This window comes from Branchiostoma floridae, chromosome 11 (genome assembly GCF_000003815.2).
Source record: "Branchiostoma floridae strain S238N-H82 chromosome 11, Bfl_VNyyK, whole genome shotgun sequence".
In the NCBI taxonomy this organism is placed as follows: domain Eukaryota; kingdom Metazoa; phylum Chordata; class Leptocardii; order Amphioxiformes; family Branchiostomatidae; genus Branchiostoma; species Branchiostoma floridae.
The window spans coordinates 1193705-1220486 of NC_049989.1; the positions used below are offsets into that span (position 1 = coordinate 1193705).

General features: G+C 47.8%; 3 protein-coding genes, 1 non-coding gene and 5 pseudogenes across 4 annotated transcripts; 8 read left to right on the top strand and 1 right to left on the bottom strand.

Moving 5' to 3' along the window:
• The first annotated feature begins 6 nt into the window (after window positions 1-6).
• On the top strand, window positions 7-133 carry LOC118426781 (annotated as a pseudogene).
• A 929-nt stretch (window positions 134-1062) lies between these two features.
• Window positions 1063-1252, top strand: LOC118426778. The gene has a single exon (XR_004832470.1). It is a non-coding gene; the product is annotated as a U2 spliceosomal RNA (small nuclear RNA).
• Window positions 1253-6461: 5209 nt separating this feature from the next.
• Window positions 6462-6556, top strand: LOC118426782 (annotated as a pseudogene).
• Window positions 6557-7331: 775 nt separating this feature from the next.
• LOC118426774 lies at window positions 7332-7505 on the top strand (annotated as a pseudogene).
• Window positions 7506-8431: 926 nt separating this feature from the next.
• LOC118426779 lies at window positions 8432-8602 on the top strand (annotated as a pseudogene).
• A 1094-nt stretch (window positions 8603-9696) lies between these two features.
• On the top strand, window positions 9697-10997 carry LOC118426750 (protein IWS1 homolog). Its single transcript, XM_035836305.1, has one exon. The coding sequence runs from the start codon at window positions 9749-9751 to the stop codon at window positions 10973-10975; it is 1227 nt and encodes a 408-aa protein (XP_035692198.1). The 5' UTR covers window positions 9697-9748; the 3' UTR covers window positions 10976-10997.
• Window positions 10998-14758: 3761 nt separating this feature from the next.
• On the top strand, window positions 14759-14932 carry LOC118426775 (annotated as a pseudogene).
• Window positions 14933-16467: 1535 nt separating this feature from the next.
• LOC118426092 (ATP-dependent DNA helicase RecQ-like) lies at window positions 16468-19920 on the top strand. Its single transcript, XM_035835351.1, has 3 exons — window positions 16468-17112; window positions 17509-17588; window positions 17899-19920. Exons 1-3 carry the CDS (start codon window positions 16604-16606, stop codon window positions 19143-19145), a joined length of 1836 nt encoding a protein of 611 aa, XP_035691244.1. The 5' UTR covers window positions 16468-16603; the 3' UTR covers window positions 19146-19920.
• LOC118426090 lies at window positions 19233-26301 on the bottom strand. The gene is made up of 5 exons (XM_035835349.1): window positions 25592-26301; window positions 22774-24111; window positions 22319-22594; window positions 21815-22013; window positions 19233-21568 (listed from the first exon to the last, which is right to left on the bottom strand). The coding sequence occupies exons 1-5, from the start codon at window positions 26285-26287 to the stop codon at window positions 20646-20648; spliced, it is 3432 nt and encodes a 1143-aa protein (XP_035691242.1). The 5' UTR covers window positions 26288-26301; the 3' UTR covers window positions 19233-20645.
• Window positions 26302-26782: the final 481 nt, after the last annotated feature.

Here is a 26782-nt window from a genome sequence, read left to right on the forward strand (position 1 = left end):
TCTCTGATACATTCCCCATCGGGGAATCTAGATTAAATTGATTTTTGAAAGTTGGTCATGGAATAAGAGCTTGCTCTGTCCTGACCGCGGATCGGCTCGGTATTGCAGTACCTCCGAGATCGGTCCATCCCCTTACAAATCCAAAAGAAGTTGCACGCACACACATGTCACACACATACCGCAATCTCTTTACGCGGTCAGGACAGAGCAAGCGTTTACCTTATTCCATGACCAACTTTCAGACATGAAATCAATCTAGATTCCCCGATGGGGAATGTGTACGGACGGAGCGCATATTGAGAAAAGCCTGCAGTTTGTGTGTGTCCGACTTTCCGTAACCCTAACCCTATCCCGACTTTCCGTAAGCCTAACCCTAACCCTAACCCTAACCCGGCTTTCCCTAACCCTAACCCTAACCCTTTCCCGACTTTCCATAACCCTAACCCTAACTCTAACTCTAACTCTAACCCTAACCTTCAGCTGTTCCTTGGAGTGGCCTAGTGGAAAGAGTAGATAGCCATTCCTTTCTTTTCTGTTTCAGACTGCAGTGCCGGTGCCCCCGGAGGAGAGGAGAGGAAAGAAAGGCCGAGTTGAGCAAGACTGCATTGAAGGTGAGTACCGCTTGTGTTGTGTGTACTTTCTCTCCGTCGCTAGGGCGGCGTTCGAGAATCGCGTTCCAGTGGCGGAGCGCGGTTCGCGAACACCATTGTCGGGTGGGCCAGGCCGCGGTTGTTGTTGTTGTTGTTGTTGTATAGGTCTGAAAGTGAAAGTGAGCGGCTGCGTTGTGGCGACGTCACGTGTGTTTTGCCGCAAAACGGGGCCGAGGTGAGAGAGGGTGTCGCGAGAGGGGCTGCGGTGTGTCGTCTGAAAGTAGTGCGGGTCGCATGTGGTGGCGAAAGGAAGGAAAACGGGGCGGGAATCGCACTGGATCAACAAACAACTGGGTTAGAGGTGTCGGCTATCCTGCGGCGGCGGAATGGGAAGTCGTTGGCGACTGTTGGTGCTCCACGGGCCGGGGCCGGCCCGCCCCGGGGTGGGCCGCTAGCGGTCACGGTCATCGTTATCGCTTCTCGGCCTTTTGGCTAAGATCAAGTGTAGTATCTGTTCTTATCAGTTTAATCTCTGATACATACCCTGAGCACGCTCTGCCTCGTGTGACACTTCCGAGCCTTTTTAGGCGGAAGGAGTTGGCATTGATCCTGACCGCGGATCGGCTCGGTATTGCAGTACCTCCGAGATCGGTCCATCCCCTTACAAATCCAAAACGATTTATTTTAAGCGAGTTTCGGCTGTTTTAGTTTTATCGTACCCCCTCCACGAGGAAGCCTCGGCGTACGTTGGCTTGACGTCCCGAGGACAGAGGGTGGCGATAGTGCCGTGACTTTTTGCCCTCCCGTAACTCGGGTATCCTTCGCGGTACCCAAGTGAAAGTTGGGCAGTTGTGTCAGATAATTTTTTGCTACCTGTAGCAAAAATTTGGGTGTTGTACCTTGTTGGGTGAGGTTTTTGTGGACCCTCACCCCCCAAACCGGGAGGTGGACTCTTCCTTGGTATTTGGGTTGCTGACGGATCAAAACAAAACCTTTACCCCCTCGTAACTTGGGTACGCTTCGTCGCACCCAAGTGAAAGTTGGGCAGTTTGTTCAAATAATTTTTCGCTACTTGCAGCGAAAATTTGGGCGCTCTAAGTCGTAGCGTTAAGTATTTAGTGACCCTCACCCCTAAAACCGGGGTAAACCGGGGTTTGGTATCGTCCGCCCGTGGCCCGGCGGCGGAAGTCTAACTGGGTCATCCCGCTATTTTTAGCGGCGGTCGGATTCCGAGGGTCTAAAGGGGGTTTCCGGGAGCGCTTCCGGGAGCCTGTTAGGGGTTTCTCAACACCTTAAATCCCTTTCTTCTCTCGTTTTCTGGGTTCCTGGTACTCAGGATGTCGAAGTTGGCTAGATATCAGTCTGTGAAAATCACATTCCTTGAGCTCCACCACCATCAGCTCAAGGATGTGATAGATTTACTGACCAAACATGGAGTAAAATCCATGGAAATCCAAAGTGTTCAGAGCAAGCCGAACAACGATACGACTGAAGTCACCTTCACGACCAAGGCGGTTCTGCAGAGGGTAGTGCCGTCTCTGTCGAGTGACCGCTCGATAGACGTGGAGACGTTTGGTACGGGGATCACGGTTGTCACAGCTCGGGGAATCCCCTTTGAGTTTGATGATAACTATATCAGGCTGAGACTGAAGGAGTATGGCATGGTACTTGATACAAAGTACCTTACATACGCTAACTTGGGATTCCCCCATATCTACACGGGGACTCGCCAGTATCGGATGAAAATCCAAAAGCACCTGCCAAACACGGTCAGGCTGGGTAGTGACATCGTGTCGTTTAACTATGCGGGGCAGCCGCGTAGCTGTCACCGCTGCGGCAGTACAGCCCACTTCGTGGCGGATTGCCCCGAAACGAAGTGTGGAAAATGTTGGGAGCTAGGGCATGTGGCGAAGGATTGTAATAACCAGATGAAGTGCTCGGTATGCCTAGAGGCGGGTCATTCCGCAAGGACTTGCCACAAGTCCTTTGCCAGCGTAGTCAAGCCATCAAGTTCATGGGCTACGCAAGCGAAGCCCGCTCCTGGCACTTCCAATGCAGGTCCTGGCGTCCCTAAGACCAAACTGGTTAGCTCAGTCGATAGTGAGAGTGAGGAAAGCGGTCAGGAAGACATGCTCGAAGAGGAAACTACTCCTCACAAGTTGGTAGGGGGTCCCACTGCTGCTAACCCAGGTAGTGAAACCAAGTCCCCTCTTAAGGTAGTAGCCGCAGACAAAGCCAGGAAGAGTAAAGGGGATGAGGGCAAGTCTGACGACAAAGTGGAGGAGGAGGTTGCTAAGTCGGATGACAAAACCTCTCCCCTCCAGGTGGTAAAGACCCCGGTCAGGGCTGTCACACCACCGTCCGAATCGCCACCGAAAGGTGAGGAGGGGTTCTGGGATCTGGGCTCCCTCCCTGAGGATGGTGCCAACAAAATGCCAGAAGATGAGGAAGAGGTGGAAGAAATGGAGATTGACAAGCCCACCACCACCTTTAAGCTGGCCCTGTCGGCATCGCTTGCCGAAGAATTGAGCAAAAACTTGACCAGTCCTGGCTTCACTATAGGCGAGGGTGAGCACGGTCCCGAGCTTACCATGAACCTGGACGAGCCCCTCATCATAGACGAAAGTGATAGAGAGGAGAACGCGCCTAAGCGTCCTCATCAGAGTGACCCGAGCGATTCGGACGACTCGGACACCTCGGCAAAGAACCCTAAAGGGAAACTGACAGGAAAGAAGGTCAAAAAGGACTCCGAGAACACTACAAAATTCGGGTCCCAAATTGACTTGTTTGCCTCATCCGGGGAGACTCAGTCTAAGGAGCCCCCAAACAGCTCCAAAGCGAAAAAGTCAGGCCTGATGGGAGGTCCCATCAAAGGTGCTGGAAACAAAGGTGGCGGCAACAAAGGTGCTGGCAACAAAGGTGCTGGAAACAAAGGTGGTAAGACTAGCAATGTCAAGCCACGCTAAGACCCCTTGACCGACCTAAAAATGACGGACCTCAACATAGTGTCACTCAACGTAAATGGAATGAAGGACAGAGATAAACGCCAGGCTGTTTTTGATTTTTGTCGGACAAGGAAAGTTGACGTTGCCTGTCTTCAGGAGTGTCACGTCTCCTCCTTGGCCGACAAGATGTATTGGTCACGGCAATGGGGGAACAAAGCCATTTGGTCTTTGGGTACGAACTCTGCAAAGGGTGTAGGGATACTCTTCGGCCCAGGTATTTCAGTTGTGGCCCACCGCTCAGACACGGAGGGCCGGGTTGTGTCGGCGCTAGTTAAGTTGGACGATACAAACTACAACATTGTTAATATTTATGCCCCAAGTGTCCCTGCACAAAGGGTGGAGTTCTTTGCGGAACTTCATCAATACATGTTCCCGAATGCATCTCTGATTGTTTGTGGAGACTTTAATTGTGTACTAGACCCTATCCTTGACAGATGCTCTGGGTCGTCTTCTTCTCCCAGAGATAACGTTAGGGATGTGGTAGAGCTCAGGGGTTTCTGTGAGGACCTTGGTCTGGTCGATGTTTGGAGAGAACAACACGCAAACCAGAGGGAGTTCACATGGAGCTCTAAATCATGTGAAACTCGTTCCAGACTGGACAGATTTTATGTGTCAGACCCTGTGCATTGCTCGTCGGAGATAAGAACATTCCCAATGTCTGATCATGACGCAGTATTTTTGTCCGTTACCCACACTCCCAGAGTAGAACGCGGAGCTGGGGTGTGGCGATGTAATACGGAGGTTTTGAAGGATGGCATTTTTATTGAAGAATTCTCTGAAAGATACGAAGAGTGGCGAGCCCGGAAAGGCAGCCACAAGTGTCTCAGAGATTGGTGGGAGGAGGTGAAGAATAACACCAAAGACCTCCTGATTAGCCACTCGAAACGCAGAGCTAAGGCAGCAACGTTGATACAGAGAGACCTCGAGAAGAAAATAGATATGTTGAGGTCGTGCCTGAACAATGGTGGGACATGTCCTGCAACGGTTCACGATTATCAGACAGCAAAAGAACAACTGAAAAAGTTGTTGTCAGATAAGTTAGCAGGACAACGGGTCCGTAGCAGAATACAGAACTTTGAAAAGGATGAAAAGCCGACCAGGTTTTTCTTCAGCAAAGAAAGAAAGAGGGGCGAGAAGAAAATGGTCAGAGAGTTGAGGACGGCTGATGGCGAAATAGTTACGTCAAGGGAAGAAATCTTAGAAACCTTCCAGGACTTCTACGCTAACCTCTATAGCGCAGATTCCATAAATAGTGAGGATAAGAATTATTTCCTGGATAAACTAGTTCCCACTCTCCCCGACACAGACCGGATTCGGCTTGACCAGCCGCTTTCGTTAGAAGAGATGGAACAGGCCGTCAAGGAAATGCAGAATGGGAAAACCCCGGGGTCAGATGGTCTCCCCAAAGAGTTCTACACTCAGTTCTGGGCTATTGTTGGGCAAGACTTGCTACAGGTTCTCAACGAAGGTTTAGAAGAGAATCAGTTGTCTCCATCCCAAAGGGAGGGTGTTATCACACTCCTCGATAAGAAAGGGGACCCTTTGAACCCGGCTAACAAGCGCCCGATTTCGCTACTCAATGTGGATTACAAGATCTTGGCCAAAACTTTGGCAAACAGGCTGAAGGTTGCCGTGGGGGAGGTTATCCATACTGACCAATCCTGCGGCATACCGGGAAGATCTCTGGAAGACAGTCTGTCTCTGCTAAGAGACATAGTGGCGTACACCAACAGCACTAACTCTACCTGTGTGTTGTTGGCCCTAGATCAGGAAAAAGCCTTTGACAGGGTTGACCACAGCTACATGGCAGAGGTCCTCGAGAAGTTGGGTTTTGGCCCCAAGTTTCAAAGCTGGATAGGCACCCTGTACAACTCGGTTTCTAGCCGAGTGTTAGTCAACGGGGACCTGTCCTCCCCGATCCACATCGAACGGGGAGTTAGGCAGGGTTGCCCGCTATCTCCACTGTTGTATGTGCTCTGTATTGAGCCACTGGCAGCAGCCATCAGAGCAGATCCCCAAATTAGAGGTGTTAAAGTTCCGGGAGGTCAGGAAGTCAAGCTTGTACAATACGCTGACGATAACACCTGCGTCCTTTCAGACCAACCGTCGATTGATAGAGCCTTCCATACCATCCGAAGGTTCGAGTCTGGCACAGGTTCCAAGCTGAACTTTGGAAAGACTGAAGCCGTTTGGCTAGGCAGGTGGAGAGGCAGGCAAGACAAACCGTTTCCGATAGGGCGGTGGACCTCAGACAGCATCATCATACTGGGGTCCCCCATGGGCGGTGAGCGAATGGCTGAAGAGGCTTGGCTACAACGTTTTGCCAAGTTCAAGGCTAAGCTGGATCAGTGGAGAAATAGGAAACTGACCTTGATTGGGAAAGTGGTAGTTTGCAATTCTCTTGCGGCGGCTACGCTGTGGTACACAGCGCCCATATTTCCTTTGCCGAAGTCCATTGAGAAAAAGTTGGAGAAAGAGATGTTCTCATTCATATGGGACAACAAGACAGAACTAGTGGCAAGAAGGACTCTGTACTTGCCGAAGGAGAAGGGGGGCCTAAACTTGGTTTGCATCCCAGTGAAGGCGCAGGCACTTCTCCTCAAATCTGTTCGAAAAGCTCTGACTACCCCGGATGCCCCGGCGGCAAAGTTCACCCTATATTGGCTAGGGTTCAGCTTGAGAAGAATAGACCCAGCTTCGTGGAGCAACAATGCCCCTCACTCAGTGGACCCACCACCGCACTACGCACAAATTGCCAAGATCTTGCAAAATGTTGAACAGAGCAACATTCAGGTGGAATGGGCTGCAGTCGCTGTCTCGTCACTGTACTCCTCCCTTCTTGCCGCTAGCGGTCACGGTCATCGTTATCGCTTCTCGGCCTTTTGGCTAAGATCAAGTGTAGTATCTGTTCTTATCCCCTTCTCACCAACTGGGAGAGGATGGTTTGCTGGAATATCGCTCACGATGGCTTAGTGACTAACAAGAAGCTCTATTCCTGGCGGAAGTTTTCTAAGACGTCCAAATGCCCGAGACGAGGTTGTGACGAAGTGGAGAGCATCTCCCATGTTTTCTTAGAATGTGCCCACGTGTCTGAGATGTGGACATGGCTGGAGTGGCTTATAGCTAGAAAGATCTGTCCGAACTTTGTTCTTTCTAACAAGTTTGTGCTTTGGGGCTTAGCTCCAGATGGGTCATCCATGAAGACAAGGCGGGTGTTAGGAGCCTTGTCTGCAATCTCTAAGAACCTGATTTGGCGGTCGAGAGGTGATGCAAAACACAACAAGAAGCATCACTCCTCTGCGGAGTTGGCTCTCCTCCTGAAGGAGACGTTAGCTGAGAGACTGGTTTTTGAGTTCACGCGTCTTGGCCCGGCTGGCTTCTACGCCAACTGGGCTGAGGGCTATTCTTGGGCAGATGTAGATGTCGCACATTTGTCATTGAAGTTCTAGAGGACTTTATGAATTCCCTATATTAGGGACACAGAAAAAGAGAAAATCCAAAAAAAATATAAAATAGAAAACCCAAAAACTGAAAGTAGTGCGGGTCGCATGTGGTGGCGAAAGGAAGGAAAAGGTGGGTGGGAGTGAGGTGCTGCGCTATCCGAGTCGATCTGTTTCAGAATTGGTTTGATCTGGGTCCCCGGTGGGGGATGTATCAAGAGATATGTAAGCCGGGGAGTGTTTATCCTCCCTCGGTATAGACTGGTAATGAACAAAGTAATGCTCGACAAGTATAAACTACTTTTTGTCAAAAGAGTATCTGTTCTTATCAGTTTAATCTCTGATACATTCCCCATCGGGGAATCTAGATTAAATTGATTTTTGAAAGTTGGTCATGGAATAAGAGCTTGCTCTGTCCTGACCGCGGATCGGCTCGGTATTGCAGTACCTCCGAGATCGGTCCATCCCCTTACAAATCCAAAAGAAGTTGCACGCACACACATGTCACACACATACCGCAATCTCTTTACGCGGTCAGGACAGAGCAAGCGTTTACCTTATTCCATGACCAACTTTCAGACATGAAATCAATCTAGATTCCCCGATGGGGAATGTGTACGGACGGAGCGCATATTGAGAAAAGCCTGCAGTTTGTGTGTGTCCGACTTTCCGTAACCCTAACCCTATCCCGACTTTCCGTAAGCCTAACCCTAACCCTAACCCTAACCCGGCTTTCCCTAACCCTAACCCTAACCCTTTCCCGACTTTCCATAACCCTAACCCTAACTCTAACTCTAACTCTAACCCTAACCTTCAGCTGTTCCTTGGAGTGGCCTAGTGGAAAGAGTAGATAGCCATTCCTTTCTTTTCTGTTTCAGACTGCAGTGCCGGTGCCCCCGGAGGAGAGGAGAGGAAAGAAAGGCCGAGTTGAGCAAGACTGCATTGAAGGTGAGTACCGCTTGTGTTGTGTGTACTTTCTCTCCGTCGCTAGGGCGGCGTTCGAGAATCGCGTTCCAGTGGCGGAGCGCGGTTCGCGAACACCATTGTCGGGTGGGCCAGGCCGCGGTTGTTGTTGTTGTTGTTGTATAGGTCTGAAAGTGAAAGTGAGCGGCTGCGTTGTGGCGACGTCACGTGTGTTTTGCCGCAAAACGGGGCCGAGGTGAGAGAGGGTGTCGCGAGAGGGGCTGCGGTGTGTCGTCTGAAAGTAGTGCGGGTCGCATGTGGTGGCGAAAGGAAGGAAAACGGGGCGGGAATCGCACTGGATCAACAAACAACTGGGTTAGAGGTGTCGGCTATCCTGCGGCGGCGGAATGGGAAGTCGTTGGCGACTGTTGGTGCTCCACGGGCCGGGGCCGGCCCGCCCCGGGGTGGGCCGCTAGCGGTCACGGTCATCGTTATCGCTTCTCGGCCTTTTGGCTAAGATCAAGTGTAGTATCTGTTCTTATCAGTTTAATCTATGCTCGACAAGTATAAACTACTTTTTGTCAAAAGAGTTCTTATCTAGGGGGCGCACGGATAGGACGCACCCTGAGCACGCTCTGCCTCGTGTGTCGTTTCCGAGCCTTTTTAGGCGGAAGGAGTTGGCATTGAGGCCTGGTTTGTCAGTCTAAGGTTTGCTGTTGCTCTCAGGATCTTGGGGATGTCTTTCTTGTCTTTGTACGATTTATTTTAAGCGAGTTTCGGCTGTTTTAGTTTTATCGTACCCCCTCCACGAGGAAGCCTCGGCGTACGTTGGCTTGACGTCCCGAGGACAGAGGGTGGCGATAGTGCCGTGACTTTTTGCCCTCCCGTAACTCGGGTATCCTTCGCGGTACCCAAGTGAAAGTTGGGCAGTTGTGTCAGATAATTTTTTGCTACCTGTAGCAAAAATTTGGGTGTTGTACCTTGTTGGGAGAGGTTTTTGTGGACCCTCACCCCCAAAACCGGGAGGTGGACTCTTCCTTGGTATTTGGGTCGCTGACGGATCAAAACAAAACCTTTACCCCCTCGTAACTTGGGTACGCTTCGTCGCACCCAAGTGAAAGTTGGGCAGTTTGTTCAAATAATTTTTCGCTACTTGCAGCGAAAATTTGGGCTCTCTAAGTCGTAGCGTTAAGTATTTAGTGACCCTCACCCCTAAAACAGGGGTAAACCGGGGTTTGGTATCGTCCCGGCGGCGGAAGTCTAACTAGGTCATCCCGCTAGTTTTAGCGGCGGTCGGATTCCGAGGGTCTAAAGGGGGTTTCCGGGAGCGCTTCCGGGAGCCTGTTAGGGGTTTCTCAACACCTTAAATCCCCTTCTTCTCTCGCTCTCTGGGTTCCTGGTACTCAGGATGTCGAAGTTGGCTAGATATCAGTCTGTGAAAATCACATTCCTTGAGCTCCACCACCACCAGCTCAAGGATGTGATAGATTTACTGACCAAACATGGAGTAAAATCCATGGAAATCCAAAGTGTTCAGAGCAAGCCGAACAACGATACGACTGAAGTCACCTTCACGACCAAGGCGGTTCTGCAGAGGGTAGTGCCGTCTCTGTCGAGTGACCGCTCGATAGACGTGGAGACGTTTGGTACGGGGATCACGGTTGTCACAGCTCGGGGAATCCCCTTTGAGTTTGATGATAACTATATCAGGCTGAGACTGAAGGAGTATGGCATGGTACCTGATACAAAGTACCTTACATACGCTAACTTGGGATTCCCCCATATCTACACGGGGACTCGCCAGTATCGGATGAAAATCCAAAAGCACCTGCCAAACACGGTCAGGCTGGGTAGTGACATCGTGTCGTTTAACTATGCGGGGCAGCCGCGTAGCTGTCACCGCTGCGGCAGTACAGCCCACTTCGTGGCGGATTGCCCCGAAACGAAGTGTGGAAAATGTTGGGAGCTAGGGCATGTGGCGAAGGATTGTAATAACCAGATGAAGTGCTCGGTATGCCTGGAGGCGGGTCATTCCGCAAGGACTTGCCACAAGTCCTTTGCCAGCGTAGTCAAGCCATCAAGTTCATGGGCTACGCAAGCGAAGCCCGCTCCTGGCACTTCCAATGCAGGTCCTGGCGTCCCTAAGACCAAACTGGTTAGCTCAGTCGATAGTGAGAGTGAGGAAAGCGGTCAGGAAGACATGCTCGAAGAGGAAACTACTCCTCACAAGTTGGTAGGGGGTCCCACTGCTGCTAACCCAGGTAGTGAAACCAAGTCCCCTCTTAAGGTAGTAGCCACAGACAAAGCCAGGAAGAGTAAAGGGGATGAGGGCAAGTCTGACGACAAAGTGGAGGAGGAGGTTGCTAAGTCGGATGACAAAATCTCTCCCCCCCAGGTGGTAAAGACCCCGGTCAGGGCTGTCACACCACCGTCCGAATCGCCACCGAAAGGTGAGGAGGGGTTCTGGGATCTGGGCTCCCTCCCTGAGGATGGTGCCAACAAAATGCCAGAAGATGAGGAAGAGGTGGAAGAAATGGAGATTGACAAGCCCACCACCACCTTTAAGCTGGCCCTGTCGGCATCGCTTGCCGAAGAATTGAGCAAAAACTTGACCAGTCCTGGCTTCACTATAGGCGAGGGTGAGCACGGTCCCGAGCTTACCATGAACCTGGACGAGCCCCTCATCATAGACGAAAGTGATAGAGAGGAGAACGCGCCTAAGCGTCCTCATCAGAGTGACCCGAGCGATTCGGACGACTCGGACACCTCGGGAAAGAACCCTAAAGGGAAACTGACAGGAAAGAAGGTCAAAAAGGACTCCGAGAACACTACAAAATTCGGGTCCCAAATTGACTTGTTTGCCTCATCCGGGGAGACTCAGTCTAAGGAGCCCCCAAACAGCTCCAAAGCGAAAAAGTCAGGCCTGATGGCAGGTGCCATCAAAGGTGCTGGAAACAAAGGTGGCGGCAACAAAGGTGCTGGCAACAAAGGTGCTGGAAACAAAGGTGGTAAGACTAGCAATGTCAAGCCACGCTAAGACCCCTTGACCGACCTAAAAATGACGGACCTCAACATAGTGTCACTCAACGTGAATGGAATGAAGGACAGAGATAAACGCCAGGCTGTTTTTGATTTTTGTCGGACAAGGAAAGTTGACGTCGCCTGTCTTCAGGAGTGTCACGTCTCCTCCTTGGCCGACAAGATGTATTGGTCACGGCAATGGGGGAACAAAGCCATTTGGTCTTTGGGTACTAACTCTGCAAAGGGTGTAGGGATACTCTTCGGCCCAGGTATTTCAGTTGTGGCCCACCGCTCAGACACGGAGGGCCGGGTTGTGTCGGCGCTAGTTAAGTTGGACGATACAAACTACAACATTGTTAATATTTATGCCCCAAGTGTCCCTACACAAAGGGTGGAGTTCTTTGCGGAACTTCATCAATACATGTTCCCGAATGCATCTCTGATTGTTTGTGGAGACTTTAATTGTGTACTCGACCCTATCCTTGACAGATGCTCTGGGTCGTCTTCATCTCCCAGGGATAACGTTAGGGATGTGGTAGAGCTCAGGGGTTTCTGTGAGGATCTTGGTCTGGTCGATGTTTGGAGAGAACAACACGCAAATCAGAGGGAGTTCACATGGAGCTCTAAATCATGTGAAACCCGTTCCAGACTGGACAGATTTTATGTGTCAGACCCTGTACATTGCTCGTCGGAGATAAGAACATTCCCAATGTCGGATCACGACGCAGTATTTTTGTCCGTTACCCACACTCCCAGAGTAGAACGCGGAGCTGGGGTGTGGCGATGTAATACGGAGGTTTTGAAGGATGGCATTTTTATTGAAGAATTCTCTGAAAGATACGAAGAGTGGCGAGCCCGGAAAGGCAGCCACAAGTGTCTCAGAGATTGGTGGGAGGAGGTGAAAAATAACACCAAAGACCTCCTGATTAGCCACTCGAAACGCAGAGCTAAGGCAGCAACGTTGATACAGAGAGACCTCGAGAAGAAAATAGATATGTTGAGGTCGTGCCTGAACAATGGTGGGACATGTCCTGCAACGGTTCACGATTATCAGACAGCAAAAGAACAACTGAAAAAGTTGTTGTCAGATAAGTTAGCAGGACTACGGGTCCGTAGCAGAATACAGAACTTTGAGAAGGATGAAAAGCCGACCAGGTTTTTCTTCAGCAAAGAAAGAAAGAGGGGCGAGAAGAAAATGGTCAGAGAGTTGAGGACGGCTGATGGCGAAATAGTTACGTCAAGGGAAGAAATCTTAGAAACCTTCCATGACTTCTACGCTAACCTCTATAGCGCAGATTCCATAAATAGTGAGGATAAGAATTATTTCCTGGATAAACTAGTTCCCACTCTCCCCGACACAGACCGGATTCGGCTTGACCAGCCGCTTTCGTTAGAAGAGATGGAACAGGCCGTCAAGGAAATGCAGAATGGGAAAACCCCGGGGTCAGATGGTCTCCCCAAAGAGTTCTACACTCAGTTCTGGGCTATTGTTGGGCAAGACTTGCTACAGGTTCTCAACGAAGGTTTAGAAGAGAATCAGTTGTCTCCATCCCAAAGGGAGGGTGTTATCACACTCCTCGATAAGAAAGGAGACCCTTTGAACCCGGCAAACAAGCGCCCGATTTCGTTACTCAATGTGGATTACAAGATCTTGGCCAAAACTTTGGCAAACAGGCTGAAGGTTGCCGTGGGGGAGGTTATCCATACTGACCAATCCTGCGGCATTCCGGGAAGATCTCTGGAAGACAGTCTGTCTCTGCTAAGAGACATAGTGGCGTACACCAACAGCACTAACTCTACCTGTGTGTTGTTGGCCCTAGATCAGGAGAAAGCCTTTGACAGGGTTGACCACAGCTACATGGCAGAGGTCCTCGAGAAGTTGGGTTTTGGCCCCAAGTTTCAAAGCTGGATAGGCACCCTGTACAACTCGGTTTCTAGCCGAGTGTTAGTTAACGGGGACCTGTCCTCCCCGATCCACATCGAACGGGGAGTTAGGCAGGGTTGCCCGCTATCTCCACTGTTGTATGTGCTCTGTATTGAGCCACTGGCAGCCGCCATCAGAGCAGATCCCCAAATTAGAGGTGTTAAAGTTCCGGGAGGTCAGGAAGTCAAGCTTGTACAGTACGCTGACGATAACACCTGCGTCCTTTCTGACCAACCGTCGATTGATAGAGCCTTCCATACCATACGAAGGTTCGAGTCCGGCACAGGTTCCAAGCTGAACTTTGGAAAGACGGAAGCCGTTTGGCTAGGCAGGTGGAGAGGCAGGCAAGACAAACCGTATCCGATAGGGCGGTGGACCTCAGACAGCATCATCATACTGGGGTCCCCCATGGGCGGTGAGCGAATGGCTGAAGAGGCTTGGCTGCAACGTTTTGCCAAGTTCAAGGCTAAGCTGGACCAGTGGAGAAATAGGAAACTGACCCTGATTGGGAAAGTGGTAGTTTGCAATTCTCTAGCAGCGGCTACGCTGTGGTACACAGCGCCCATATTTCCTTTGCCGAAGTCCATTGAGAAAAAGTTGGAGAAAGAGATGTTCGCATTCATATGGGACAACAAGACAGAACTAGTGGCAAGAAGGACTCTGTATTTGCCGAAGGAGAAGGGGGGCCTAAACTTGGTTTGCATCCCAGTGAAGGCGCAGGCACTTCTCCTCAAATCTGTTCGAAAAGCTCTGACTACCCCGGATGCCCCGGCGGCAAAGTTCACCCTTTATTGGCTAGGGTTCAGCTTGAGAAGAATAGACCCGGCTTCGTGGAGCAACAATGCCCCACACTCAGTGGACCCACCACCGCACTATGCACAAATTGCCAAGATCTTGCAAAATGTTCAACAGAGCAACATTCAGGTGGAATGGGCTGCAGTCGCTGTCTCGTCACTGTACTCCTCCCTTCTTGAGGCAGAGGACTTTGTGCCACGTTGCGTTAGGGAGAACTCAAGTCTTGACTGGCCAGAGATTTGGCAAGCCATCCTCAATCCCCTTCTCACCAACTGGGAGAGGATGGTTTGCTGGAATATCGCTCACGATGGCTTAGTGACTAACAAGAAGCTCTATTCTTGGCGGAAGTTTTCTAAGACGTCCAAATGCCCGAGACGAGGTTGTGAAGGAGTGGAGAGCATCTCCCATGTTTTCCTAGAATGTGCCCACGTGTCTGAGTTGTGGACATGGCTGGAGTGGCTTATTGCCAGAAAGATCTGTCCGAACTTTGTTCTTTCGGACAAGTTTGTGCTTTGGGGCTTAGCTCCAGATGGGTCATCTAGGAAGACAAGGCGGGTGTTAGGAGCCTTGTCTGCAATCTCTAAGAACCTGATTTGGCGGTCGAGAGGTGATGCCAAACACAACAAGAAGCATCACTCCCCTGCGGAGTTGGCTCTCCTCCTGAAGGAGACGTTAGCTGAGAGACTGGTTTTTGAGTTCACGCGTCTTGGCCCGGCTGGTTTCTACACCAACTGGGCTGAGGGCTATTCTTGGGCAGATGTAGATGTCGCACATTTGTCATTGAAGTTCTAGATGACTTTATGAATTCCCTATATTAGGGACACAGAAAAAGAGAAAATCCAAAAAATTATAAAATAGAAAACCCAAAAACAGTAGATTAGTGGGGGGGATATGGGAAAGGGGATGGACCAAGAGTGGTGGGTGGGAGTGAGGTGCTGCGTTATCCGAGTCGATCTGTTTCAGAATTGGTTTGGTCTGGGTCCCCGGTGGGGGATGTGCCAAGAGATATGTAAGCCGGGGAGTGTTTACCCTCCCTCGGTATAGACTGGTAATGAACAAAGTAATGCTCGACAAGTATAAACTACTTTTTGTCAAAAGAGTATCTGTTCTTATCAGTTTAATCTCTGATACATTCCCCATCGGGGAATCTAGATTAAATTGATTTTTGAAAGTTGGTCATGGAATAAGAGCTTGCTCTGTCCTGACCGCGGATCGGCTCGGTATTGCAGTACCTCCGAGATCGGTCCATCCCCTTACAAATCCAAAAGAAGTTGCACGCACACACATGTCACACACATACCGCAATCTCTTTACGCGGTCAGGACAGAGCAAGCGTTTACCTTATTCCATGACCAACTTTCAGACATGAAATCAATCTAGATTCCCCGATGGGGAATGTGTACGGACGGAGCGCATATTGAGAAGAGCCTGCAGTTTGTGTGTGTCCGACTTTCCGTAACCCTAACCCTAACCCTAACCCTATCCCGACTTTCCGTAACCCTAACCCTAACCCTAACCCGGCTTTCCCTAACCCTAACCCTAACCCTTTCCCGACTTTCCATAACCCTAACTCTAACTCTAACTCTAACCCTAACCTTCAGCTGTTTCTTGGAGTGGCCTAGTGGAAAGAGTAGATAGCCATTCCTTTCTTTTCTGTTTCAGACTGCAGTGCCGGTGCCCTCGGAGGAGAGGAAAGAAAGGCCGAGTTGAGCAAGACTGCATTGAAGGTGAGTACCGCTTGTGTTGTGTGTACTTTCTCTCCGTCGCTAGGGCGGCGTTCGAGAATCGCCGCGGTTCCAGCGGCGGAGCGCGGTTCGCGAACACCATTGTCGGGTGGGCCAGGCCGCGGTTGTTTTTGTATAGGTCTGAAAGTGAAAGTGAGCGGCTGCGTTGTGGCGACGTCACGTGTGTTTTGCCGCAAAACGGGGCCGAGGTGAGAGAGGGTGTCGCGAGAGGGGCTGCGGTGTGTCGTCGGGAAGTAGTGCGGGTCGCATGTGGTGGCGAAAGGAAGGAAAACGGGGCGGGAATCACACTGGATCAACAAACAACTGGGTTAGAGGTGTCGGCTATCCTGCGGCGGCGGAATGGGAAGTTGTTGGCGGCTGTTTGTGCTCCACGGCCCAGGGCCGGCCCGCCCCGGGGTGGGTCGCTAGCGGTCACGGTCATCGTTATCGCTTCTCGGCCTTTTGGCTAAGATCAAGTGTAGTGTCTCGCTAGAGGGCGCACGGAGAGGACGCACCCTGAGCACGCTCTGCCTCGTGTGTCGTTTCCGGGCCTTTTTAGGCGGAAGGAGTTGGCATTGAGGCCTGGGTTGTCAGTCTAAGGTTTGCTGTTGCTCTCAGGATCTTGGGGATGTCTTTCTTGTCTTTGTACGATTTATTTTAAGCGAGTTTCGGCTGTTTTAGTTTTATCGTACCCCCTCCACGAGGAAGCCTCGGCGTACGTTGGCTTGACGTCCCGAGGACAGAGGGTGGCGATAGTGCCGTGACTTTTTGCCCTCCCGTAACTCGGGTACCCTTCGCGGTACCCAAGTGAAAGTTGGGCAGATAATTTTTTGCTACCTGTAGCAAAAATTTGGGTGTTGTACCTTGTTGGGTGAGGTTTTTGTGGACCCTCACCCCCAAAACCGGGAGGTGGACTCTTCCTTGGTATTTGGGTCGCTGACGGATTACCCTGGATATCAGAGTACAACTTAGCCGGCTAAGGGACTTTACGCCTTCACGCAGTACTCTGGCTCGGCGGTTGTTAACTGTCAGTCGCTGCCCCCTGCTGGCCCCCTCGCTGGCGCGCGGAAGCCACGCACGAGCGGCTATTGGTGGGTTAGCCCGGCTATCCCGAGCGCAAGCATGATTGGCTAGCCGCTCCGCCCGCCTTCCTGAAAGGTCATGAATATTTATCAATCATTTGGGGTTTCCCTCGGCCAACATGGCGGACGTAGGGAAAGACGTGGATGTTGCTATATCGAAAGCCTTGTTGAGCATAGAATCTGTCGATAGCTTGAAACCTGAGCAGCACCAGGTTTTGGAGAACTTCCTGTGCGGCAGGGATGTGGTGGGTCTTCTTCCTACAGGCTTCGGTAAATCGCTGATTTACCAGCTCGCTCCCACTGTGGCTAAAAATTTGCGGTCGAGTGCGCTTTGTCCAGAGCACATAAAGACTGCAGAGTTTCCTTCTCTGATCATCTTATCTCCACTTCTGGCGCTTATAAACGACCAAGTGTTGGAGGCCAGGGAGTTTGGACTGTCCGCGATGTCGCTGTGTGACCCCAGTCCGACCGAAGAAGCGCAGATTCTGAGTGGGAAGGTCCGGTTAATGTTCGCAAATCCCGAAACGCTTGTGTTGGACGAAAAATGGCGGGACATGCTGCTCACAGAGAGGTTCCAAAACAACGTCGTGGGTCTTGTGGTCGATGAAGTCCATAAAACACCGAGCTGGTATGCATTCCCAGAATATTTTTGTCGTATGTAGATCGCATGTTTTGAACTCAAATAGCTTTAAAACGAGTAATGATGACACGTAGCGTAACGAGTGCGAGTCGCCCCCCTCCCACCTCCCGTAACTTTGCATGTGACGCGAGCACTTTGTTGGCGGCCTAACTATTACCAAGGAGCTTTTAAAAGCTCCTTGCTATTACTGTAAAAAATAAAATAGTAAATAAAACAAAGTACGTGGATTGAAAGAATATGTGTAATGCTAGAGGCTACAGTAAACAGTTAATCATGAAACATTGTTGTAATAAACCAAAGTTGTGTTGACTGTTCATTATGTGGAAGGAATTGCCTTATTCATTATTCATAATCATAACGTTAGCCCTCTTCTTTATATTTCAGGGGAGAAGCAAAGAAAGGGGGGAAGGCCTTCCGGGAAACGTTTGCGAGGATAGCAGAGCTCCGCTCTTTGTGTAAGCATGGTGAGAAGTGTTCCATTTTCTCTTACCTTCATTTATTTGTCACCCATCCTTTGTTGTTATGCATGCTGATGACAGATGTTGGTGCCTTCAATATTAATCTCATTAAGTAGCTTTTGTTTAAAGAAAAAATTAGGCATTTTTTGTTCTTGTTCTTTTACGAGTGCATGAATCAATTCAAGTGTTCAAATCTATTTTCTGAGATGTAAAATGTTGGTATAATCTAATTTGTAGTTGAATGAATGAATGAAGGCATTTATTATATTGCAGACTGTAAGGAATTGAATCTAGTCTTTTTTATCATTCTCCGCAGGGACTCCTGTTTTGGCTCTTACTGCTTCTGCCGACACTGCTACAAGAAAGGACATTGTGAGACTCCTGAACCTGAGCAAGCACACCGTATTTGTGGAGAGGAGCCCAAATAGGACTAACATTAGGCTCAGTGCTGTCAGGATCAAGCCATCAGATGATTTTGCCTGTCTAGACTGGTTAGTTACGGGTGTTAAGAAATATGGCAGTGAGTTTGGCAAGGCAGTTATATACTGTAGAGATTTTAAAACTGTGGGTGCGGTGTACTGCCACCTTGTGGCATCCCTTAGGGATGAAGCTTATGTCGGGGTTAGGATATCGCGCAACTGTAGAGTTGGGATGTACCATAGCGAGACCTTGCCGGAGAAGAAGGAGCATGTGCTTTCATCATTTAGGGGTACATCCAAATTCTCCAATTTGTCAGTTGTTATTGCCACTACAGCACTGAGCATGGGCGTGAATTTCCCAGATGTCAGATACGTTGTCATGTATGGTCCTCCAGACAACATGGAAGACTTAATGCAGCAAATAGGAAGAGCTGGAAGGGATAACCTCCCAGCTCATGGTATTATGTATAGTTATGCCCAGCAAAGGTGTGATGACAATGTCAGACAATATGCCAAGGGTACATCTTGCCTCAGAGCCACATTGTACAACCACTTTGAGTCAGCTAAGTCTACCGTACCATTGGAACCTGGACATGACTGTTGTACAGTGTGTCATAAAACGTGTAACTGTAACACATCTAGTGAATCATGTGATGTTCCTAGCCCTGTACATGAAATGTCAGTAGCTGCAACTGAAACAATCCCGTCCAAGGTGAGAAGTGTCACTGATGAACAGAGAGAGTTGTTGACAGAGGGGCTGTATCAGTACAGATATTCCCTTGTGAAGAATAAGAGGCTTTTGCTGTCAGTTGGACACACAACTGGATTTACAGATGCATTCATAGAGTCAATAGTTGAAAAAAGCCCTTTCATTTTCTCAGCTAAGTACATCCTGGATAACTTCCCTGAAATATACTCTGAACAGCATGCTCACTCGATCATGTACATAGTCAACAAGGTGTTCAATGACAACCTAGATATTGATGACTTACTAGAAGCAATAGAGGCAGACTTTGAGTCTGAAATTGCACAGGACCCAAGTATTCCTGACATTCCTGTTACATGGTCCAACTCTGATTCTGATAATGCCTGTGCTGAGGAACCAATTTTATGGGATGAATTCTTGTACTATGACAGTGACTGATAATATTTACAATTACATTTTTTTGGTGATGTGAAAGATGTAATTATGATTTCTATCGCAGTACATATGACAATGAGTACATGTATATCATTTCTTTAAGGAACACCATGATGTATCCTTTTCTTTTATTCAATACATGTTCTGTACAAGTCTTGTGGAAACATTTTTGTAACAAAGTCTTTTCACTGTATATATACATGCATAAGCTTAGAAGAGTATGGAATTTCTTCGCATGTGTCACTTATGTCAGTGCTTTTGCAGTTTGATCACTTTTCTTCAATACATAACACAGTATTTTCATTGTATATATACATGTATAAGGTTAGAAGAATATGTCATTTCTTCGCATATGTTACTTATGTCAGTTTGGTCACTTAGGGTGATCAATTCAAGACTGAAAACATCAGTGTAGCAACAAAGTTTTGTATCATATGTATATAAGCCTAGAGAAATATGGCATTTCTTCACATCCAAATTTTTACATGTATAAGTGGTTTTACAGATTGATCAGTTATCTTTTCTTTAACACACCAGTCTTTTGGGGTGTTCGCTTCATGACTGATAACATCAGTGCAACAACAAAGTCTTTGTATCATTGGCTTATCTACTTACTAGTATTGTATTTGTAGTCAAAATGTATGTTTCCTTATTCAGTTTTGGAATACACATTTTGTACATTACAATTTGACATTGTCACTAAGGGGTTGTCAGAACACCCGATACAGGTTACATAGTGGAAAACATGAGGAATGGAAAACATGTTCTTTCAAACATACAATGTCTCTTTGTGCTTGTTCAATTTCAATCTCACAATACTTAGCAGGCATCAAGTCTTTGCTAGATGCATTCTATTATTATTGAAGGTAACAAAAATACAAAGGGAAGTACAAGACATATCTTTACTAAAGCCACAGTAAGTTAATTTTATGGATGACATCCTCTGCAGACTGAAAAAAATAGTGAGCGAAAAAAAATCAAGGTGGGTGAAAAAAAAAGATGGCTAAATTTTCCAAATGTATGCCATAAATATTGTAAAAAAAACACGAGAATTGGAGCGATGAAACATAGTGTCACATCCTTCAAGGCATTCATTCCTGTATTCAAGACGTGAAAAGTAAAAAGGTGACAAGTGGTAGACTGGTATCACATACAAACATGGCAACTCATGGCTTCCATAATTGGCCACTTTTACAGTACTTTTACAAGCACTATCTAACTTGTTTCACTTGTACTACCTCAGTCAAAGCTACCTGGCTAGTGTCACTTCTACAGGTACAATCATTAAGCTACAACACAACATATTTGCCCCTTTTGGTACTTTCTTGTCATGTTAACCATTTCAGAAGAAAAAAAAATATTGTTTTGTTTTCTAAAGTCAGGCAAAAATTCATGCACGTGCTGATGTCATCCATAAAATCTACTTTTTGCGTTAGATGTTAAACAGATGGCAAACTGGTAAGGTAAAAAACAAAGGTTTAAGACAACATTACCACATTAGCCCTACTCGTACAATGCCTCCCAGTGTTTCAGCTTAGTACGCATCCAGTTTGCCATCTGTTTAACATCTAGCTTTGCCAACAAATCACGCTTGAAACCAGGGAAACAAGCATACTGCCTCCCTGGCTGATACTGAAGCACATTGCACTGGTCATACTGCTCGACCAGCTTCAGTATGTCCTCTGTGGGGTCACCTTTGTGGTGATAACCACCTGCCCTAGTCACACCCAGGTCACAATCAATGCTGTTGAGCATGGCCTCCAACTCACCTATTGCGTTAGCAATCCTGGCTGCAGATGCCTCATTGAGGTTGGGGCCAAGGTGTTTCGCGAAGGCCTTGAAAAGACCGTTCATGTTTTCGAGCCTAAGGTCCATGGGCATGTTCTTCCCTTTGCCACCAGCATTGTTGATAAACCTATTCCACTTGAGACTGTGGGCAAGGTTGGCTGGCAACAATGTGGTCTGTCTGGCAAAGAAGAGGAACGTGCCCATGGCATACTTGGTGTGACCATAGGCTCTGAAAAACAAGAGGGCCATTTTCAGACACCTTGCTACCCTCTCCCCATCCCCTTCCCTTGTGGCATCCTTAAGGTTGTGGAGGAGAAGTGCCATACCGAATTTTGCTGAATGGTAATTATACACACCATCCTCTGTGGAGTCGTCATTAGTACGAGCACTTACATGTAGATTGTGTTTCTTCACTTCATGCATAGACCTTGCTTTTGCTCTTACAAAAGATTTGGTGCAGCCTTCCTGCCTACAGTGATATCTGCTATCCTGTATACCTTCTACAATTCGGTTGATGGAGGCAACCTCCTCGTGGAAGGCGATGTCTACGATCTCGGCCGCCCTGGAGTGAAGCCAGTCTCTTCTCGTGTGCTCGTCTCCACCCAGGATCTGGTCTGGTACGATGGCTTCGGGTGCATCTGAGTTGTGAACAATAAACTGGCTTTAGTCATTTGCCTACCATATCTTAACAACAGATGCCATACAAATCCAGTATATCAGTCCCTTGCCCACAGTTCAAAGACATACCAAAGTAAGCTTTCCCCATTTGTAACAGACAAAATAGCTTCTATTGTAGAATGCTTATCACTGTCTTAATTTTTAAAAGACAGTTAACAGATAGACAAACTTGTAATCAGTGAGAATTTAAGGCAAGATGTACATACCATCTACACTCTGTAGGTGGAAAATCTTCTTGCTGGCATGGATTATGAAGGCCTGGAAGTCCTTCATCATGAATTCCTGGTAGGCGTTGTTGGCTGCGTGGGGGCCCTTCCTGGCATTGGAGGCACCAATCACGTTCATGTTGGCAGTCAAGGAAGCAATGTCGGCTGCTGATGGTTTGCCGAAGATGCCGAACATGATCTGAAAATGAAAAGGGAAAGAGGGGAATGAATGAAGAGTAGGTAAAATGTTGACAAAGTTATCTGGGGATTATTTGCCAGACCCAAGGCCAAGTTAATAAGAGGTACTAGAAGGACTTTAACATAGACAAAATGATACATGTTTTTTTATTACATCATTTATTATGAATACAGGGTGTCAACACAGAAAGTTGTCAATGCATAAATAAAGAGCAAACAATCCATGAGTCAAAGATACAAGTGGGCAATTTAAAGTCTGTAGTACACATTGAAGTACATTCACATGTCACACTGAAATAAACTGACCTCATCAAGGTTCATCTTCCCATGCCAAAGCTCGTGCTTTGGGCTCATCCCCTCCAGCCGTTCTTCTGCTGAGTCTCCATCCCTAAAGCCGGCTTGGACACCCTCCGCTCTCTCCTCCGACAACCAGTCCCCTCCTAGCAGGATTGGCTGCACGAGGTGAGTGATGTTGCCATCCTCATCCACTTCGGAGGGGACGTAGTTGGTTTGGATATAGCGGAGGATGTCTGCCATGTCCCGGCCTTTGTTTTCGTTTTTGAACTGTAGACCTAACCAAGTCTGGGGGAAGAAAAAAAAACAATGTAAACATGCACATGGTATCAACATTGCTTGATGATAAGTGACTAAAACTGAGTGCAAGATTTGTGGATAGATGTCATCATTTGAAGATAGATATAGATTATAAAACCAAAACTTGCATATCTAACAGCCCCCCATTTGAACATTGCAAACCTCACCTGCTCTGAAGGCTGTTCCATCTCATCGGAGTACTGGTGACGGATGTGTCTTACAACAACGTCCCTGAACCCTCTGAAGGCGGCCAGGCGTTCCACTAGCACGTGGGAGACAAGGATGATGAAATCCCCCCTCAGCAGCTGCTGCACTACATCAGTGACCATCACCTCCTCCAGCTGGAAATCCCGTAGCTGTCTCTGTGGCCCAGCGCTTGGTGGACTCTTCACCCGGTCTAGTGCTCCAAACTGCTGGATCCAGTGAAGCGACTGGTTACGGTTTTCAGCTGACTGGTGCTTTGCTGTTACGTTCAAGTCGACGTTGTCAAAGATGATTTGAAAGGTTGGTAGGGGGGTCTTAGCGGCTATCTCTACAGCTTTGCTGACTATGTCTTGGGGTCTGTCTTCTGTAGTGACTTCTGCACTGTTGATGGCTTGCTCTGCGAGTTTGTAAGTTTCATCCTTGAAGCCGGGGATACTGTTCAGGACCTCTATAATGGGCTTGGTGGTGTCTGTATCCTCCTCTGACAGTGGCATTACTCCAAGGTCTAGGTCACTGTCATCCACTGATAAACTTGGCTGTTCTAGGTCACTGTCATCCACTGATAAACTTGGCTGTTCTGGGGAGTCGTAGGTCTGGAAGGCGAAGTCTAATTCCTGTAAATCTGCTGAGCTTATTGTACTCTGTCCAGAGGCATCAAGATCGGCTTTGGACTTGACCCGCGCTTGCTTCACTAACTCCTCTCCTAGGGCGACCAAGAGGGGGACAGTCTCCATATGAGCTTCAACACGGCGTTTCCATGCAAGTATCTTGTCGTCCCGTCCTTTTCCCAGTTCTGTCTGCTTTAGTATGCTCATTGTGTGAGACATACACAGCTGCTGTTTGTTAAGTCTTGTGAAGGCGATCTTCTTTGCCCCCGCATGCAAAAGCACGAGACTGTTTCTATACTGGATTGCAGACAACGTTGGGTGTCTCGCTCGTAGACACACCGATGCAGCTGTACATATTGCTATGCGCCTATCCTCCCCACACGCTCCCTGCAGACAGCAGTCAAACCATGGTGCATGGATCTCCAGTTCCTTCTCAAAGTCCTCCAACTTGAAGTTCAGGAGATCTTTCGGCTGCGTTCGACCAAGTACAGATACAGCTGCCAATACGTTACCCTCCTGTTTGATTGCTTGAGCAACTTTATCACGCAGCGCTGCAGCCATCTCTTCATGTTTCAGCAAGCTGCCTGCAGCTGCACCCCACTTCCCATCTGCAAGTTGCTGCACACCAGACTTCAGTCTTCCTCCCATCTTCTTTACCCTTGGGCCTTTGTCCGAGGGGTACTGCACATGTACCTGTAACAAACAAAGAGGGGAAATGTTACACAGATGTATTTAATCTTTTCCACAGGAAGTACGATCATACACTAACATACTGGAAAATGTAATCAGCTTAGATAATCTGGCTACCGCGGTACGCTGAAAACCGGGGTAATAATCTACTGTGTTGCCATAGATATCATCAAGTACATTTTATAAACTTAATCTGTTATGGGAATCCTGCAAAAAGAGTGAGAAATGACACTGAAAATATTGTTGACTGCATTTTTCTAAAATTTTATCCTTCCTTTTTTTTGCAGAGTATAAAGTAATAAGGTTCTTCTTTCAATCAAATACATAAGCACATAGGTGAAAAGAAGGTAACTTTATCATCATCTGTATTTACATACAGATTACAGACTTTACACTCACACTACATTTTTGACATAGTTGGGCCCACATCAAAGACAATAAGTACTTCACAATAACTTGCCAACTACATGGATTCGGATTTATCAAAAGTGAATCAAGGAGGCTATCTACCCTCCTTGCTAATTACTCTACACCTTCAGTGCTGTATCTTTACAGATGTATGCGATATAGTGTGATGTCAGGTACACAAGCAAAAGCAGAATTAGTAAAGCAGAATTTGCAACAGAATCAGAGAAACAAATTTGTCATGTCAACCTTCCTAAATAAACATGCAAGACTTGCTTAGTGGTGGTCCTTGTTTTATTTCTGCATACAACAAACTATCTAGTAGTAGTAGTAACTATATTCTCTTCTATTCCAAGGACATGTACAACTTCCTTGTCTATCCTTATTCTTTTCAGTAGTTAGTCTGTACGATTGCAGAATAATGCATCATTAAAAATAATAATAACATTTCTTGCCAATGCAAAGATGAGTTTGGGGGCATACCACACTATGCAGATCACAAAAGCCATTATCGTTTACTAGTTTACATGAAAAATTATGCTGTGTGTCAACAATGAGAAACTAGCCTCAGAAACTCCCTTCTTTCGATTCATTTCACTTTCAATGTGGTGTTGGAAAAAAAGTCTCAAAAAATACAAAAAGGACTCCTACCTAACCGAAGAACTCTACTCTCTACTCTACTCCACTCTAATCGTGTCCAACAATTACTCTCCAAGCAGAGGTTAGGCTCCGGTTGTTTTTTTAAACGTTTTTTTAGTCGTTTTTATTGGGCTTTCTATTTTGTCATTTTTCTTAAAGTCCGCCAGCTAAATAAGGTTTTGACAATACAAGATACAATACAAAATAGACAGCCCGATAAAACGACTAAAAAAACGTTTAAAAAACAACCGGAGCCTAACCTCTGCTTGGAGAGTACCCAATAAATTATGTCACGTTTTGATACTTCCTGGTTACACACGCATTTAAAACACACATACTAACAATAGCTATCAATTCGTGGTCTTTTAACGGCTATTACAGTTGCAACATCAAAGCATGGAATTCGCCGTCACACAAGGTAAAACTAAACGTGACATACCTCAACTTTTGTCACACCGTCCCCGCCTGCAAAGTTCTGACTTGCTTTCTGTAGCGGTGGAACATTCTCGTGGCTCTTCTTAGGTCTTGACCGTTGCTTGTGCGCTGGGGAAAACTTGCCGGGGGTGTAAATTAGTCTCCGCTTCTTAGCTGAACTCTTGGGAGTTGTTCTGGTGACATCCATCGGGCTTCTAGGTTCTGTCGTCACAAGAAGGCGCGCAGGTGTTGTACTAACGTTAGTACTAGTAGCTGTAGTTGTATCTGAAACGTTAGCTGTTTCAAAAGTTTCCAAAGCTACTCCTCCTACAGCTCCTCCAGGCCCTACGGCGCGCCTCCACCTTGACAATGTCTCTGCGGCATCATCTCTTATGAACCTATCGATTTTCCGGCCGCATGGCTCACAGATTGATTCCGAGAGAGACGGGTCTCGGACGACAGCGGTCCCGAGTAACTTTTCCAACTTCGGCGCAGGGGGTTCTTCGTTGCTTCTGTCCTTGCCCTGGTCCTTGCCTTTGCTTTTCAACTCGAACAAGTTCTTGGAATTGGAAATTTTCCCATTCTTCAACAGTGATTTTTGACAAAGTCTGCACCTTGTCCTCGGGTCATCTTCTCTGCCACAAGCGGCACCGCCAGGCTTTTTTGGCGGACGGGCGGACAGCATCGTTCTGCCCTCCGTCTCCGCCAGAATGACAGTCATCGCGAGTTGGTACACAGAATTTATCAGGAAATTCTCTTTGAAGTCCCGTTTCTGTCATGATCATGTGAAATACCGACCACAAAAGTGGTAATCTTGAAAACAGTGTGTTATGAATATCCCGCGAAACACCCCAGGAGAGCCATGTTGTTTGGGCTTCCCCGGTAATTTGCATAATATGACGTCAGGCACAGCTGAATAGAGGGGGTTTGCCTTCGCGCGCCGTGTAAGATAGTACCAAGTAGCTTTTATCAAAATTCGTAAGTGACGACCAAATTGAATTAAAAACTTGTACCATGATTGAGGTTATGGAAAAAGAAAGTGCGATTTTATTCTCATTTGGCGGTGACCCAAAAGCGGCGGTGTTGTGTAGTACAGAGAGTCGGTGACTCTTTGATGTCATTGATCACTTGACGAAAACAATTCACAAGCGCACGATAACTAGATTTGTGTCCTGATGTATCTTTCAGTATGAAAAGGGCCATACACCATATTTAC